This window comes from Haemaphysalis longicornis, unplaced genomic scaffold, assembly GCF_048455015.1.
Source record: "Haemaphysalis longicornis isolate Haplotype H1 unplaced genomic scaffold, Haemaphysalis longicornis Haplotype H1 scaffold_2, whole genome shotgun sequence".
NCBI lineage: Eukaryota > Metazoa > Arthropoda > Arachnida > Ixodida > Ixodidae > Haemaphysalis > Haemaphysalis longicornis.
Window position 1 is genome coordinate 7,364,492 of NW_027526295.1, and position 19,305 is coordinate 7,383,796.

Consider the following 19,305-nt stretch of genomic DNA (forward strand, 5'->3'; position numbering starts at 1 on the left):
CACAGCTTCGTGCAGGCACTTTGCGTGGTGGAAGCTTCAGGCTTAGAATTTTGCAGTAATCTCAACTATCAGGGCAAATCGTGTCGTACGCCCGAACTGCCGACGAACGTCGAGATTCTGAACCAAAGAAAAAATGCAATGCTGTTTTTGTGCTTTCTGCGTAAGTGGAAGTTCGGTTAATTCGCAGTTTTTTTGCGGTCCCCATGGCGTCCCAAGGTAATATTTATTCAAGGAAACTAAGAAGCTGATTTACCAATCGGTAACAGAGGTGATCAATGCAGAAAAAAAAAACTCATAGACGAGTGTCGCCTTGGTTCTGTGCGCTGTTAGAACGCTTAAAAATTACGAGGACAGCGATTCACTGCGTGTAATGTAGCGATTGCGCAAGCGTCCTCTCATTCTTTGCATCTTTGCGTAGATTTCATCTCTTAGTTCCAAAACTTGGCCACATTGCCGCGTTGGTATCGCCAAGCACAGAGGTAATTTAGCGCGAACGTTCTTCGTAACTGGCCTAAATGGCATGCTTTGTCGAAGAGTAGCCGAGAGCCAGAACGCATTTTGTGGATCCACCATTAGTCGGCTAGAACTGTGCACACGGTGTCGGACAGGCACGTTGAACAAATTGTATCCACGAAGTTCGCAGTTCATAGAAAAGGCTGCGATGACCAAATCATTTCACATCTGATCCGATGCTGATCATTGCAAAATTATCAGCAGCACCGTGTCGTTTGTGGAGGCTGTTCCATCTTTCCCGTTTCCCTTTGTTTTCTAAGCAGCATGACATGTTCCTTATGTCATTCCTTCCACGTGGGGAAGCGCCGTCAAGGAGGAAAAAAAGGTGCGCTGCTCTTGAGCCTGTGTCGCATTGCGGAGGTCCCGGGTTCAAATTTAGAAAACAGAAGTTGACGCCATCTTCTTACCGTCATCCTATGTGCGTATGTACTGCATGGACGCCGCTATTTCGCTCTACTGAGCGAAGTAATGCCTACATATACCAACTGGCCCTTTCATCTGCTCCCAAACAATTCAGTGATGCTAACCGTCAGTTCTCCCTGTCGTACAGTGTTCACGTGACCGTGGGCAGAGGAAAATTCCAAGTTCCCGGGCGGCGTTAAAACGTGGCCATGCAAGTGTGGACGCTCACAATGTCTCCGTCGACGATGTCGTAGAAGCGCTCGACGAGGTACACGGCCGTGGTGCGTCCGGAGCCGGGCGGGCCTACAATGGCCACCCGCTGGCCCGGTTCCACCGAGAAGGTCACGTGGTCCAGGGCACGAGTGTCTCCGGGGTAAGAGAAGTTCACTTCGTTGAACGTCAGGAAGCCCCGGACGGCGTCCTGGAAAACAAGTGAGCAGAAGAAAGAGCGTCTGAACACGCGCACCAGGAACCTGTCCGGCCGCCGGCAGAGCGCCGATCGGCCGCGTCTAACCTGCTAGATTTGCGTGCGGCGTTGGCGCCTGCCGCAACCAGTGGCAGCAGCGGGCGCGAGAGCGTCACTCATTCGCACGCGCAACGCAATAGTATATAGTGCGCAGCGTAAAGGGTACATATTAGAGTTTATCTCTCGTAGACATTGCATCTTGCATACAGCGAAAGTAAGCGCTACCGTTTCATTTTGAGCATCTATTATATTTTTGATCGTAACCGGTGTTCCGGGCTATACTCCATGTTCTTTTACAAACCTAGGAAACACCTGGTAGCGTCCCTCTGACCTTCAAGCAAGTGCTTCGTGCGCTGAAGGTCCAGCAAGCGCACGTGCGGTTCTCCGCGCCAGCGGTAGCGCTACCGACCGCACCTCGGCCATGGATTGAAGAGCCGCGGCGGATTCCGTAGAGAAAGCCTCAATGGACAGTTTTAGTTTCCCATGCGTGCACAGTTAACGTAAGCAAACGCAAAAAGAAGCTTACGTAGTCCACGCGCATGTTGTTAGACACCCCTTCAGTTACACGTACGCGCCGCGCTCCGTGCGTAGGGCGTTTGGATTCACGTGCTCGGAGCCACATATCCGCGCGTTGTTCCTAGCGCCATCCACTAGCAGATACAAATACTGCCGTATCCGCTCGTGGCCTCGCAACCCCGTTGCTATGACGATGACAAACGCTGCTTCGTCAGGCCTAAAATATGAAAGAGCGCCCTTTTATCTGAAAAACAAAAGCTGTTAGTCGATTTGAACTTTACGCGAGGGTAAGAAGGGGCCAACTGAAGTCGAAAGCAACCGCTCAGAATGCGATATGCAACCAAGGGATTAGCGACGAATCTGTTTCCGCTGCGAAGCGGGAGGGAAGAGCGCCACCATGCTGGTCAACTATACGTACGGAAGCAACGTGAACACCTCAAGGTAAAAATTCGAATGGGCAGTTTTAGTTTCACGTACGTACAGCTTTCACGGGTAACCAGTGCGCGTGCTCAGAACGCAAACGGCGTACGTGAGTCTCACGGACGTACGTGAGATTCGAATCTTGTACGTTGAGGTGTTCACCTTTCCTACGCACGTAGAGTTGACCAACATGGCGGTACCCTGCCCTCCCACTTCGTGGCGAAAACAGCTTCGTCGCTGATTCATCGGCGTGATGGCGCGTTCTAAGCTGTTGATTTCCCCATCAGTTTGCCCATCCTTATCGTCACCTGAAGTCTAAATCGACAAACAGCTTACATTTTTAAGGTGATTTTTCAGCTGTGAAGTCTGGCGAAGTAGCTTTTGCCGTCATAGCAACGGGCTCGCGAGATCACGAGTGGCTATAGCAGTGTCTGTGTCTGGTAGTAGATGGCGCCAGGAATAACGCGCAACCAGAAGGCTCCGTTCGCTGGTATGGGCGGATACCGCGTGAATCCGAACGCCCTACGCGGGGAGCGCGTCGCGTACGTTTAACTAAAAGGGTTACCAACTGAACGTTCGTACGCTAGTGTACTTTTCACGTTTGGGTACGCGAAGTCTACGCACGTGAAAGTAGAACTGTCTAGTATCACGTACGTCTGTGAGACTCACGCAGGCCTTTTCCTTTCGGAGCATGCGCACTGGTCACCCGTGAAAGTTCTACGTACGTGAAGCTCCTGCGTACGTGAAACTAAACCTGCTCGTTCATCCAAGGGCAGCGTTGTGTAAAGACGGGGATAAGGGTAAGAGTAAAGGCGTGGGCCAAAAGAGAATTATACATAGCGCTGTCTGCACCAAAAATTCACTGCGCATTTCCCCCACACCAGCAGTGCAATTAGCAGCGTGTGTTTTCTCTTCTGCTGGATTTCTGCGCGCCTTCACTGCGAGGTCTAGCCCAAACAGTGAGCTTTCGCTCAACAAACCTAGCTTAACCGCGTTCAACGACGTTAAAATTTATGGCTACGATTGCATGTATGTATCGTGGTCGAGACGCAAAACTTGCTTAGCGACAACCGCCGCCAACGTTGAAAAGAAAAAAAAAACAAATTGATCATAGTTTGCGCCTAAGTTCCGTGCCTCGTTTATGTCGCCTGACAAAAAGTTCCCCCGCTCATCCAGCTTCACAGGCTCCTGATGTTTTTCACCTTTTTAGTAATTTCCCCAGCTATGGGTTAGTTTTTGTAGGTTGCGTGTACATCGTAGGGGTTTAGGAAGGCGGAAATTTTGTAGATGGAGTCGTATACGTACTATGTGTTGCAACAATAAATGGGCGTCTTTAAGCAATTTCCATACCAGTGAATGTTTAGCTCTAAAATTTTGCAGGAAGCCTGAATTCATGGTCAAAACAACACAGTCAACACAGATAGAGCTTTAACTCTTAAAAGGAGTGACGGGACGCTGCCACGGAGAAGGTATTGTAATTCTCATACAGAGTTCAGGTACTCCACCTCGAAGGGATTAAGTAACTCCCACGAGGAGTATTTCGCCTCGTTTTGGCGGCCACACGGGACACCCTGGCTTAATAGGAGACAAAAGTTTTTACTTCTAGACAGAGTGCCCAGCACTCCTCGAATTCTCAGAGTGCGGTGAAGTAAATGCACTTCACGCAGTTGGAATTATTTTTCCAGCTATCTATGTCGAGCAGTTTTAACCACACAAGTGTCCTGCTCCACACTTGCGCTGCTCATTAAGAAACGTAGCGCTATAGTGCACAGGTATACCTTAGCACCGATCAGGCATAGGAATTAGAGAATACAAATTCTTTGGAAAATAAATAATGTGCTTTAAACAGAAACTAAAAAATGAAAGCGTTCTTCAAAGGGTAGCCAAGAGAAAGTATGTAGAGTTACGCAACAAAACAATGAAAGCCAAAAAATTTTTGAACGGGTGACACTAAACAACTCTAAGCTTTAATCTTCAACCAAGTTGTGGCCACACTTCTCCGCAAAGAAGACTCGTTTCTTCTGTCCGTGTTTCTAATCACAAACCTAACACCACCGATGCTATAAAGCAATAGTTTCGCCCTTGTAGATAAAGTGAGGTGGTACCGCAGCAGGCATTATTTATTTTTAATGTATTACATATAGGGGACGTATGCGAGTTACCGAAGGAGCGTTATATGTTTGCTGGATATAAATGCAAAAAAACGCCATTTGTGCATGAAATTCCTATGGAAGTTTGATCCGCTATGCAGGTTGGTCCTACAAGTACTTGTGCCTTGTAAACGTGGAAAACTGGGCGTGTTGGTACTATCTTGGTCACAGTTAGGGTGAACACGGGAGCGCGTATCATTCCGGGCGCGGGATCCGCCTGTCGGCGTTCCGGATAACTTCGCACGCATGCGCAGTTCGTTTGCAACGAGGCTATGTGATGCGCGTGTGAAGTTACCCGGAACGCCGACAGGCGGCTCCCGCGCACGGAATGACACGTGCTGCCGTGTTCACCCTAATTGTGATCAAGATAGTACATGATTAAAAAAGCAGCGCAAAGACGGACGAGGACAGAGACAAGACGAGGAAAACGTAGGCTTTTTTTTGCGCTGCTTTTCCTATTACACATTGTGGTCCCTTTCTCTGCGCGCCACCATTGCACCGGCCAGACCGCCTTCAAGCGTGCCTTTCTTTTGCCCCGAACCGACGGCTGAGAGAGGCCATAAAGAAGACCCTTCGGCGCCGCCGCTGCTCATTGTTACTTCTTACGTTGTGAGGAGCGCTCCCTATAAGCAAATGTTTCGGTGGGCACGTTTTACGTTAAGGAAGAAATTTTAAGGATCTTGTAGGTTGCACAAAGGTGGCAAAGCATTCGGAGCGAATAAAGCGCTTTTCACGGGAAATGTGCGCTGAGCGTGCGCCGCAGTGCACGTAGCCCACGGGGCGATATGCTCAGCCATGCAGAAAGATGGCAGACCATTGTGACGCCGCTCTTGTCGAGGAAGTCCAGCGCGGGCACCCGGTCGATGAGGCGGAAGAGGCGCAGAGCGGCGGCCTTGGCTTTGTGGTAGTCGGGGGAGTAGGCGACGGCCTGGCCCACCATTGCGGTTCCCAGGATCACTCCTTCCACGACCCTGCGAAGCCGTGTGTCCCAGTTCATACCACTGGCAGGTGCACATTCTAGAAAAAGGCCTATCTGAAGCCACTGACGCCAGAAGCGGCTCCTCCTCGCGGGATTCGGTCCACTCAGACGGCAGATGGTTGCAAGGGCTGCCGTGTATACGTCACGTTCAAGCATGCAAGCTTTAAGAATATTTCAGCCCGTCTGGCTGAGCTTGTCAATATTTTACTGCAAGTATATAATGGCGAGTTGGGCGAGTTAGTATACTTGTATCTTGGGGAACAGCGCGAACTAACAGCGTTTGTCCTGTTCACTTCTTTCTTATTTGTGTCCCGTTAGTTCGCGCTGTTCCCCAATATTTCAGTAATATGGTGCGGGAGCAATGTTGTTACAGCAAGAGTTATACCATATATGCAGCGCGCAATCCTGATCTTATTTATCGTGCCACTGGCAACCCTGCTGGCTCGGGTCGCTAACGGCCTCATACTGCAGACGTTACTGACGCCCAATCGCATTAGTCCACAGTACGGCAGCAAACTCTCGTCTGCGAGTTCTGCTGTAATTACTACGGGAGGACTCTGGCCATTTGGCCACCCCGTTGAGGGGAGAAAAATAATCGTCTGTCATGGCGAGCACTCGGGCTGAGTTTGCTTCCCTACAGTGCCGTGGGCTTCAGCAACATGCAATCGAAACGAACCGATAGCGGTCAGATCGCATTTTCCAGCAAAGCTTCATGCTTCTACCACCCCAACTATTTCATTCCCGTGGGCAAAACGCTGAGAATTCGTTTACGGAAGCCAGAACACCAGCATCGAAATCGCATTATGGATGATAAGGTGACTGTGAGCAATGGGACCTCCTAACCATGTGTTTCTAGTAAAGATTATGTTTGCAGGTACTCTTCGAAGGCTAGGCAGGATTGGTGTCATTAAATCGAGCAGTTCTTGCCCCAGGCGCCGAGCACGTGCGTCAGACTGGGCAGGAACCAACATTTGCCGCCAGAGAAGCGGACAGTACGCTCGGGTATTAGAGTACCGCCCCTCAGGCACGCAAGTCAGCAACGCCGGCCAGTTTGCCGTTTATCAGTGTTGCGAGATTGCCGCATCTACGGCTTCGCCGTTAACCTCGGCCGAGTCGTTTGTTAACAACACTACCGAAGATGTAGCAACAATGTACAGTTTCACTAATATTGCGCTTAAGGGCCTCAACTTCACGATTATGCACATTAGCGCCAATTAAAGGCGCAGTGGACGGCTGGTTCTATTCACAGTTTTTATTCCTGTTTCCGTCATCCTGTGAAGAATTGATTTATTTTTGTCTTTGGTGTTTGGGGGCACTCGATAAAATACACTATTTATTTCTTAAGTTCTTTTCGTGTATGCTTTAGGTTCTTTCTGTTTTTGTGTGTATGTTTTGTTTACCTTCCCCGCGACCAATTATCTCTAACTACGCTATTATATACCAATTAAATGTGTTACCTCGGCAGATTCCACATTTTGCGCACATAGTCGGCATTACGCGGGACGTTTTGACTATTTTTATTCATGTTTGCGTCGTTGTTCTGGGTAATTTTATTTGCCTTGGTTTTCGGGGGATACATGTGGCCTATTTTGCAAGCTTGCATTTATAACTGTATTTTTTTCATTTCGATTTATTTCTAATTTTGTTCACCCGATTATTTCAACTCAGCCAATTACACATTTCGCGCAAACGCAGGAAGTTGAGGGCTTGGTCTTTGGTTCTGTTTGTATACCGGTTGCTCTTTTACTGTTTTTTGCAGTTCTTGTCTGAATTTTGGAGGAAAGTTTTTGTCCCTTATGTTCGTTTTCACCTATGCTTCATTTGTCGTAATTTTGTTCTACGAATTAACTCGATGTGCGCAATTATAAAGCGCGAATACGTTGCTTCTTCCAATTACGCATTATTGCACGAATTTAGGGCGTTACACGGATGTGTGTGTTGAGCTACTCGGCAAAGAATGCATTTCTGTTCTTCTGTGAAGTTGTAAATCCAATCAGAACCTAATAAACTGAAATTGTATGCAGCTGTCGCGGAAGTTTCCCCTTTGGTCTTTAAAATAGCGTAAATGGAGAGAACTGGCTCGACAGGATTTTGAAAAAAAAAGAGAAAAAGAAATCTTTAACAAAAATTTAAGTTGCCTTTAATGCGGGGAAAGTTATAGTGAACCGCACTCGAGACAGCTTGTATTCCTAACAACCCAGGGAACAGGCTGGGTGTAGGAAGGGGTACTAAACCATGGAACACATCCATGTCAATCAGTGGGCATGGGAGCAGCTTCAGTGGGCATGGGAACAGCTTCGACAGCTCATCTGACATGTCGCGCCTTTGCCCGTTACAGGCTTTCTGTGCGTGCTATGGCCTCCAGCGGAAGCTACTGTCAAACCAGCAGCACTGATTACCGAGGAAGCCGGACAACAACCAGCCGGTCATCTACAACAAGCCCTCTTCTTGGATCTGCCTCCGGTTGCGCCAGCCACATTCTGCGCATCGACGTCATCGGTGACGTCGGTTGCTGAGTTGGACTTAAGAGCCTGGCAGAGCGGTTACCGCTTCAGTGGGCATGGGAGCAGCTTCGACAGCTCATCTGACATGTCGCGCCTTTGCCCGTTACAGGTTCTAACGAGTTTTCGCTCTTGAGTAGAAAAAGTAACAATCGCTGCCTTTTTCTGCTGCCATGCCCTGAAGTTCTCTGTGACATCGCCAGTTATTGTGTTTCAATGCGGTTTTTGCTTTTGCGCGCCGGAATATTGAAAGTACTCTAGGACCTAACACCCGCTCCAGCAGGTTCGCTAGTTCCTAATTCCTTGCCGGCAGATCCTTCCGAGCAAATGCAAGCAGTTTTTCACATCCTCAAAGATGTCCAGGTGCGCTTCGTTGAGTCATCGAAAATCCAGGGTGATCTAGCCGCCGACCTTAAGGAAATCAAAACGAGTCAGAAAAAAATTGATGAATACATTGGCTCATTCGAAAAACGCTTGGACACACTAGAAAAAAAAAACAGTGGATAACCTAGAGCAGGATATGACGGCTATCCAATCTTCAGTGGAAACATTGGGCATCCAACACGAATTAATACAAGCTCGTCTCCACGAACATGAGGATCGGTCCCGACGTAACAACCTAATCTTTCATGGTCGATCAGAAACAAAAGAAGCGTGAGAAAAATCGGAACAGCGTATAACACCAGAACTGTCTAATGCAGCTATTTACCTAGCAGATCACGAGATCGAGTGAGCCCATCGCTTAGGTGCGCACAAAGAAAAATAATCCCGCCCTACTGGAGTTAAGTTTTAAAACTACGAAACAAAATACACAATTCTTTCGGCTCGCATAAAACTAAAAGAACTAAACGTCGCCGTAACCAAATATTTTTCACCAGCTACGCGTCAGGCTCGGGGAAAGCTCGTGGCCTCTGCCAAAAGCCAACCCGGATCACCGCCATTCAAGCTGCACAATACCAAACTCATAATAGACAAAAAGCACTACACGTACGCTCGTTTCACTGATAGCATAAACGAACTAAAGCTGCAGCAAAAAGATAACCAAGTACTCTCCCATCCAACGCCAACACGTGCTTTAACATAGGGACTCGCGAGGGGTAGTGGAACTAAGTCGTGAAATGTATCCGTGCTTTTCGCGAATGTTCGGAGTATTATTAACAAACGGGATGCTTTAACGTCTGCCAGTGACACTTGTAACGCTGACATCATCGTACTAACTGATACGTGGTTGCACTCAAACATTCAAGATCACGAAATTCCACACCATAGTCGTTTTTTGTTCCACCGATGTGAACGATACGGCGAGGCGGTGGCGTTTTGTTGGGTATCTCGAAAGATTTGTCATCCCAGCGCATCCATGTTAGCACTAACCTCGAAGTTGTATGCGCCCTTGTTGAAATAGGGTCCCGAAAGTTGTCATTTTGCGCCTGTTATCGCCCCCCTACTGACTCGTCTAGTTTTGTAAGTGAGCTACACGATGTGTTAAACATACTTGTTTCTCGTTATCCTACGTCCCCCCTGTTTTTGTTGGGTGATTTTAATATGCCGAATATAGAATGGGCTGACGAACGTCCTACTATTTTTCGCTTCTCTACGTTTGCTCAAGAATTCCTAGACCTATGCTCTCTTTTTTCGCTAACTCAGTTAGTCAAAGAACCGACAAGAATAATGAACGGTACAGCTAACACTATTGATCTAGTACTTACAACCATGCCTGATTTTGTTTCTAACCTCGTACATCTACCAGGTCTGAGCGATCATTCTTTACTCACATTTAGTCTAAATTTATTGCGTCCAAAAAAAATAAAACTAAGTAAACCTGTCCGCAACTATAACCGTGCTAATTTCGAAGCAATTAACAACGAGCCAGGCGAATTTCTTGACCCTTTTTTAACGATTTTGATAATCGAACTGTGGAAAATAACTGGAACATGTTTACTAAAAAAGTTAGTGATCTCACGGAGAAATACATTCCTGTTCACTCTATCTCTTCCAGCTGTAATACTCCATGGTATACACGTAACCTTAAACGCTTATCTAATAAGAAAAAACGCTTGTACCGATCAGCAAAACTTTCTAGTAATGATGCGCGTTGGGCGGCTTACAAACTGGCTAATGATAACTATGTTGCGGCACTAAGGTCAGCCAAAGAAAACTTTTTTCGTACCATATTACCCACTATGCTAGTTACTGACACTAAAAAGTTTTGGCGCACCATCAATCCTCGTGATAACAATATCGTTCATCTAACCGACACCGACGGTGCTGCAATTCCTTCGGAGGAGTGCGCTAAGACTTTTAATGAAACCTTTGTGCGTAATTTTTCTTTTTCCGAAAACGTCTCCTTGCCACCTCTTGAAACATTTAACTACATTGATATGTTTCCAATAATTATTGAACCAAGTGGAGTTGCTAAAGTAATTAAATCACTCAAAGTTTCTTCCACTCGTGGCTGTGACGACATCAGCCCTAAATTCTTGCAGAGCACTTGCGCCTATTCATCCATCATTTCAACAAAGATTTTTCAGCAATCACTTTACGACGGTTGTTTGCCTGCCGACTGGACGGTGGGGAAGGTGATTCCGATTCATAAATCAGGAAAACAAAGCTCACCGCTTAATTACTGACCCATTTCACTTACTAGCATCTCTTGTAAAATACTCGAACATGTTCTTTTTTCACACCTTGTTAATTTCTTAGAATCAAATTAATTTTTTACGCGATCATAGCATAGTTTTCGCAACAGTTACTCATGTGAAGCACAGTTGGTATCTTTCACACATAAGCTTCATGCCATACTTGATCGATCATCATCTACTGATTGCATATATTTAGACTTTTCAAAAGCATTTGACAAAGTGTGCCATAAACTACTACTACAAGAGTTACGTCAGCTTAATATTGAACCGAAACTTTGCATGGCTTGAGATTTTTCTAACTACTCGCTCGCAGTTTGTTTCGATTAGCAACCAAAATTCTAATAATACCTTTGTTCAATCCGGTGGGCCACAAGGTTGTGTTCTCGGCCCTCTGCTTTTCCTAATATATATTAACGATTTAACATCGTGCGTCTCATCTAATATAAATTTATTTGCTGACGATTGCGTCGTTTTCCGAGAAATAATCTATGCCGATGACCTTACCACCCTTCAAACTGACCTGATTTCTATAACGGCTATAAAGTGGCGCATGGAAATCAATGTTAGCAAGCGTAAATTTATGCGTGTATCTAGAAAAAAATAACCCATTACCTGTTTACTACCTTGATAGCATCGCCCTAGACTCTGTTTCTTATAAATATCTCGGTGTTAACATTACAAGCAACCTCACCTGGAACGTTCACATTGAACATATTATTAACAATGCACATCGCATCCTCGGTTAGCTGAGGCGTAATTTTGCAAAGGCACCATCTTCCCTTAAACTACTGTTGTACGAAATACTTATTCGGTCTAAATTAGAATACGCCCCGTCTATTTGGGATGCTTCTTTTAACAATCTCATAAACTCACTTGAAATGGTACAAAACAATTCTGCCCGTTTCATCCTGTCTAACTATAACCGAACCGCCAGCGTAACAACAATGAAATCTACCCTTAACCTTCAATCCCTAGCAGTTCGACGTAAAATTTCTCGACTTTCATTGTTCCACAAAGTATTTCATCACCAACATCTGCATGAAGAACTCATTTTGCCTCCATTGTACGTTTCTTCTCGCCTTGATCATGCTCACAAAGTCGGTATAGCATCAACCCAAACGGCCGCTTTTTCTCAGTCGTTTATTCCTCGTACGTCATTAGAATGGAATCGCCTTCCCTCTCCTACGGCAACCATTGTAAATCACACGCTTTCCAAAAATGCCATAGTCAACGTTGTGTAATTCATGCTTGTTGTGTACAGTTATGCTTGCTTGCTGCGTTTCTTTTTGTATTGCTTAATTTTGTATAAGGTGTTTGTTTGATATGCATTTCTCTCGCTGCTTTTTTTTTTGTTATTCTTATGAATGTACCCACTCCCCTCTATAATGTAATTGGCCCTGAGGGTATTACTAATAAATAAATAAATCAAGTGAAAGAAAAATCAGCTGAATACACTCAACCCCCTTACATTGCTTTTATAGATTATCAGAAAGCGTTTGACTCACTACAAACCGCAACCGCATTGAAGGTCTAAGGAACAGAAGATACCTACATAAGACTTTAAGAAGACATATAAGGAATGCACGGACAGGATAAACCTCTACAAGCAAAGCGATAAATTCCTAATCCAAAATGGAGTAAGACAGGAAACACCAGCTCGCCAAAACTGTTCACAGCTTGCCTGGAGGGGGTATTCAGAAAGCTCGAATGGGAAAACACAGGTTTAGAGGTAAATAGAGAATACTTGAGTCATTTGAGATTTAGAGACGACATAGCCTCGCTGAGTGAGACTGCATGTGGAACACCTGCAAGAAATGCTTGAGGAACTACAAACAAAATGCATGGCTGTTGGACTTAAAATACACATAAATAAATCCACAGTAATAAGGAATAAGCGTACTAAAAGCGCCCTCTTCAGCTGAGGATATGAAACGCTAGGAGAAGTAAAAGAATATAACTACTTCGGAAAGATGGTTAGTGCTGAAAGTAGGTGTGGGTTGGGGAGCACTCGGTGAGCACTCCCAAATATTCGAAAGTAAGCTACCTTGGTCCCTCAAAAAAAAAAAAAATCTACAACCAGCGCATACTGCCGGTGATGACATGCGGAGCAGAAAGTTCGCTCCTTACTAGACAAATGGAAAGCAAACTTGGATCGGCTCAACGGGCCATGAAATGAATAATGATAGGAGTAACACATAGGCACAGCAAACGAGCTTCTTGGGTCAGGAAACAAACTCGAGTAGATGATATCATAGTTGAAAAAACGAAGGAGAAATGGACTTGAGCTGGCCATGTAGTAAGGTGAACAAACAACCGGTGAACAAAACAAATGGACACCAAGAGATGGGTCTCGAAGAAGGGGAAGGCCAATAACGCGATGGAGGGATGAAATACGGTGGCCAGGAGTGGACTCCAGCGCCGCAGGAAGAAGCTGTTGGGAGCCAATGGGAGAGGTCTTCGCCCCGCAGTGGCCTAAGTAAGCTGTTGATCATGATTATGATGATGGTAATGATGATGATGATCTGAGAAAGTAAAACATCTTACATTTCCCCAAAAACAAAAGGAGAAAAAAATGTCCGCAAACGAACGTTGGAAGTACGAAAAAAAATGTAAACGCACCAACTGGTTTGTACTTCGAAGAAAAAAAAAATAGAATTAGCGAATTAAAGGCCCTTCATCGCTAGAATGGTACAAATTTACATCATTGCGAAAAGATGCTAAAGGAAACTTAAACATAAAAATTGTACAACGTCTTTCGCGACTCGCAGCCATATTTGGCTGTAAAGAACTCCCACTCTGGAAATTACGCAGGAGAATTATACGCAATAGAGGACAATTCTGTGAAATTCTGTGTATTTTTTACAGCAAACGTTGGTACCATCGTAAGTTTTAGTAAGAAAATTCAAATAGCTGAAATGCATGTAATTACGTCTCCGAAAATTCTGACATTCGGAACTATGTTTTAAAAGGTTGCTGCATAGAGCGTATCCCGAGCATTGAGTCATGATTTGAGTAGAGTTCTGCAAACAATTATTTGATTGTGGTGACGTTAACACCACATACAGTAAATTTGTAGTTTCGTGGTGATTTTAATAATTCCTTTTGTGTAAACCGCGCATCTATGGACGTCACACACTCCAAAATAAATGCTTCAAGGAAGAGATTGACTTGGCCGGGGCGGGTGCTGGAGCATCGACGTCACGCATAGCTGTGGAATGCCTTGGCGACGGCGGTTTACGGGAGCGACAGGCCGCAGCAAAGACGGCAGGAGTAAGCGGCCGCTGTGAAAACTCCACAGAGCAATAACAGCACCCCATCACACAGACCCGTAAACCAGCCTCTTTACCACTCTTTAATATTCCCCTCCTACACTCTGCCTTCTCCAGCCCTTGCAACTTGGCGCTATTTCTCCCTCGCTGCATCACCTGACAGTTGCGGGTCACTGTTTCCACCTCTCCTAACCTCCAACGGCAACTTTGTTGTTCTGCTGGTTCTTTTGAACACGGTGGCATTATCACGGCGGGGCCTTTCCTCTTGTCCCCGCCGGCGTTCGCGGGTGAAGAGGGAAGGGGGCAGCGGGAACAGTCGCTTCGGAGGTGGGGGCGAGAGTGGGGGCGAGAGTGGGTTGGCAGGGTTGGATTGGAGCGTGGGAGTTGGCATTGGGTTGAAACATGCACCCCCCGTGAGCCCGATCCCAAGACAGACCCGTGAAGACTCACTTGAAGAGGTTGCCGAACTGGAGGTCGCAATGGCCGATCAGGAGGCTGCCGTAGAGCAGCGACGTGGCGTATGCCATGGAAGGGATGCACTGCGCCACGCCGAATGTGAAACCCCGCACGATCGCCTTGCGCTTCATTATCCTGCAAAAACACGTCCACGCCATTTTGCCAAAGGTCTGCTCAATTTATCTGCACAGTTCAGGAACTGCTCCACCACTGCTACCAAGGATCGCGAACCTGCTCTTCGTCGTTCCAGTCACCAGTGGCGCAGGCATCTGGTGCACCCGAATTCTTGAGCACGGTGGCGGCCCCGGCACTGAACTTCCATTGTCTAGTGCGGGGAGAGCGGTCGGCATTGGACGGATATTACACAGTCCGGCCAAGCAGGGGCACGTTTTCCCACCAAGTGCTCAAAAAATTCAATGATCAATTTCTGTTACATGCCAATGTGCCTCTTTGGCCGACTCGCTCGCCCCGTCGTGTATCAGCGACGGGGTGCAGGAGGTCGCCGAGATCTCACGAGAGCGCGCAAATGTTGCCGAGAATTCGCAATGTCTGTTATATATAAAACGTTGTACGGCAACGCCGTGGCTTCAAGAAAAATATCCCGATTGAAGAGAGCCAACTAACGGACTACATAGATGTTTACAACCAGCGACGCAATGGGCCACGCTCACTGTACAGCGCTAAGGCGAAGGCAACGGATCCCACGAAGTATATGCCAGAAAGTTAAAATAGGTGGTTAAGCGCAACAAAACAGCGTTCTGCATGCTTGCTCCGCAGCGACGGGTAGTTCTTGAGCCGTGTCCCTTTACCGTGGACCTTTTCGCGTTGATATGAGTCACTTAGAAAAATGGCCACTTAAATTCGGGAGATTTGTTTCTGGTAGAAGTAATGAAGTTAAAAATTACCAATGGCCGCCACCTATTCCACCCCCTTACTCCGCATGGACCAGTTATCAGTTTCTGGAACTTTCGTGCATTGTCACAGGCCTAACAACGTGCAACGTCCCGGGATCATGTATGATGGGACCATAAAGCCTTCCGAAGCTGCCCTTTACTCCTTGCAAGGAGAGCGGGGAACCACGTCTGTTGCTGTGAGTTCCCTCACATCGAACGAGGAAGCACGCATATACTGTCACTCGGTAAAATTTAACGAGCGCTTTGAAATCTCAACTGCCATTAAAACAGTAGTGGCGGCAGACGGGCGGCCATGTCAGCGTACGTCCGCACCTTTCCACGAAAAAAAGACAGCAAAATATTGGGCTCGTTGCACTTTTCGTTCATTTGAGACGTTTCGTAATTAAATTGGGCCTTGGAACGTAACAAGCCTAGCGATAACGCAATGGGCAGCATAACGAGATTCATGTAAGTTTTTATGTGGCAAAAAGAGCGAAGACATAAAAATCTGCTTCGTCATCAGCACGAACAGCCTAATTAGTTCCACTGCAAGACGAAGGCCTCTCCTCATTGAATTCCTACCGCTCCTGTCCTGCGCTGCGCCTGTCCATTGCTTGCCTCCGAAGATCCATTTCTCGTCCCCTCACCGAGTCACTAGCCTTCCCCTTCTTCCACGCCCGTCCCTCGGTGTCCGCTCAGTCCCCCTGATGGCCGCCCGTTGTCATTTCTCCTGGATATATGGCCCGCCACGATATCTAAGCACGATATCTAGACACAAGCTACCCTAACATTGCTCTTTAGGCAGCAGAAGAGATTTGCAGTGAAACAAGGAGCTTGTGAAATCGAGTAATTATATAGAAAATATAGAAAACGAAATAGACTTTTATTGTCCCCTTTCATTTTCCTTGATTGGGCTATGATATCAGTTACTCGATTTCACAAGCTGCTTGTTTCACTGCAAATCTCTTCTGCGGCCTAAAAGGCAATGTTAGGCAAGCTCGTGTTTAGATATCCTGGTTTCAATTGCGCACAAAAATACACTGGACGAAAACAAAGAACAGACAGGACGACTGCGCAGACAGCAAACGATGCTTGTAGTTTACACATCGATATTTATATGCCTTCCAGACGAAACACCAGAGCACAGGAAAGGAAAAGGGAAACCGAGATGGAACACAATCCTTTGCACGTAACGCCACTTCCTCTCTTTCTCCGCCCATGACCAATTGAAAGTTTCCAAGAAAGCAACCAGGAACACAGAGTTTTGTTGTTTATGAGATTAGCTTAAGACAGCCAAAGAAGTATTTCCCTGAAACCTTGTTGAAGCTTATGGCGTACTCACCACACCATCTTTGGAGCCAGTTATCCAGGTCATAAATAACCCAACTAGCGTGTTTTCATGAATTGTACAGTTCTGCACGACATAACACCTTCTGCACATTATAACACGTCTTCTATATGTTTCTCTTTACCGAGGTCATGCGGTGATGCGTCGCACAATGATCTGTCTATCCTTCATTCCTCGGAAATGTACGACATAGACGCAACATACCTAAGAAGCCTCGATTATTTGCTGCGAAACATTAACGTAGAAAATATACATAGTTAGCGAACCATATACCAAAGGCGCTTTCACGTAGTTTTGCGGAATGGATTGGACACCTTTTTAGTATCATCATCGTAATATCTTATCACCTTACATTAATCATTAAATATACCATAACAACAACAATTGAACAAAAATGCACCCCTAATGACTGGCCGGTGGCCAAGGTGGTTGGAATGTTCAAATATGGAGACTAGCATAAAATTGGACAGCATCCTATTTCCTTAGTGTGCTGCAGACGTCTCGAGCATGTAATATCGAAGTCAATGTACGCCTAACCCCCCAAAAATTCACACTTTGATAAACACGGTTTCACACAAAATATTTCCAGAGTGACGCGACTCTTAGAAATAATTGTTGGCTTTGAGAGGGCTTTCACCGCTAAAGGGAAAATTATCTGTATTTCCCTTGACGGGTTCAAAACAATCGCTAGAGTTCTTCATTAAGAGCTAATTGATAAGTTCGCGTAGTAAATGCAGCACTTTTTAGGCCTGTACGTCCGTCAGAGTAAAACATTCGAAGCCTCATCAAACCGGGACCTTTACGTCGCGAAATGGCAACCTAACCACGGGGCCATCCTAGAGGCCCGAGATTAACGGGGTTGGCAACGGCAGCGAACAATAAGATGTGCATCCAATTGGAATGAAAGAAAAACGTTTCCCGTGGTCGGGACCAACCCTGGGTCCCTCGCGTTATAACACCGGCGTCTATCCGATCCAGCTCTGATCGCATTCCGGGTGTACAACATTTCCCTTGGGTTCATAGCGCAGGCGTTGGCTTTGGACTTGTTCGCGGGTTCAATCAGGTTGACTTTCGAAGAGATGTGGAAGCCTGCGGACGAAACGATCCGGGCCTGCCAGACGTGGAGAACTTTCAGCGGGAAGTTCGGAAATGAATGTGAGATGGAACAGCCCGGTCTCCCACGAAGAGAGAGGGGCCGCCAGCACTGCCGTTTCTCCAGCCTTGCACCCCTAGTGTAAGCTGCGGCAATCGTTTTCTTAATAAACTACAGTAAAATGCAATGCATACGCGCATACCCACTAGGCATAACTCAATCTTTAGAAAGTAATGACTCCAAATCAGAATAATTCGACGTCACTTCGGGTGTTTCACAAGGGCCAGGTTTGAGACCAGTTTGATGTCTGTCTTATAATAATGACATTTGGACTGGATTAGAACGTTTGATCATGATGTTTGCAGGATCATTGTTTTCTTCATAACTAAATCAACAACCAGGGTAATTCCATTATTCTTAATGACGCGTTTAAAAATTTTTAACGGCCGTGCGATATTCAAAAATTGAATTTACACAGACAAAAACGCGGCATTTCGGATCGCGAACAAGACGAGACATGTGTTTGCTGCACCGCATCATTGGGCTCAATTACACTTGCTGCAGATGGTCGTATCAAATGCTTACACAAAACCGTTTCCAAGTATCTTAGTTGGAAGGAACATTTGTTCGACAGCAGGAATTAAACTCCTGTTTAGTTGAAGCTGACGCTGAAGCTTGCTTAGAAAAGCGCCATGTTAACTTACTGTTCGTATTTAGTAAGACCTACCTTGTAGTACGCCAGTATCATTGCCGTACAGTAGTAATAACTAGGTTCAAAAATTCAACAAAAAGAGCTCCAATTAGATTGTCGTGTTATGAGAGAACCGGTTTTTTTACAAAATGTGTAATACCTAAACTACACACCCTACGCTGAATGATGACGCCTAGGCTTCTTTGCTTGCTTTGGAAAAAGCATTTTCACATAAATAACGCTGGCTACTTAGCGCTACATCAAGGCAGAAACCTTGGAGGTACACATGAACATAGTTTCCAAAGCCCTCAAATGCACATTAGTGCATTTGAAGTTCTTTTTCACCAGAACAATAAACGGAGGAAACACAGCACCAACAACTGTTATTCGAAGTGATAATGCAGGAGTATTTAAAACATTTTAAAGTGAATGAAATCCTAAGCAATAGTCTGTACATCATGTGAGAGACAAAAAATATCGCGTTTACTGTTCCTGCGAATTGCTGTTGTAGGCCTTTTAATGCTACTGGTTATGAAATATTGTTTTCATGTACGCGCAATGTAACAATACTGGAAGTATAATGCGCGTGCTTTGAGTAAACGTGCGTTTTGTTCATTGACTTCTTTTTGCTTTACTGCAAGCCTATAATGGCGTCCGTGGCTATTCAAACGGTCTATGCAATATTTACCATCCCTTCGTAAAAAATAACTGTACCTGAAGCCTTTGCTGAAGGTGCGTGCAATCGCTCGTCATGCTTTCAAAAAATTCAGTGTCCTTCCACTCCGTGAAGAGGGATGACCAGCAAAGCTGTGGTGCTGAGCTTCAACGTGGACAAAATTATGCTTTGACCGGGTTGTACTCCAAGGGATGCACGAAGCAAAAATATGTTTGTTTGTAATTTGTGACTCACCACACTTCCTGGTTAATTACCTGAATGAAACTTTAACGAACTAAAGTTTTATTACAGTG

At 45.8% G+C, this 19,305-nt stretch overlaps 1 protein-coding gene across 1 annotated transcript in view; it reads right to left on the bottom strand.

Moving 5' to 3' along the window:
• Positions 1-19,305, bottom strand: part of LOC144166960 (phosphatidylcholine translocator ABCB4-like) — a 220,723-nt gene that overhangs the window by 13,174 nt on the left and 188,244 nt on the right. Inside the window, exons 18-20 of the mRNA XM_077696394.1 lie at positions 14,306-14,446; positions 5,282-5,438; positions 1,145-1,336 (exon numbers count right to left, since the gene is read on the bottom strand). Coding sequence (XP_077552520.1) covers positions 1,145-1,336; positions 5,282-5,438; positions 14,306-14,446 — 490 coding nt within the window. The remainder of the gene's footprint in view (positions 1-1,144; positions 1,337-5,281; positions 5,439-14,305; positions 14,447-19,305) is intronic.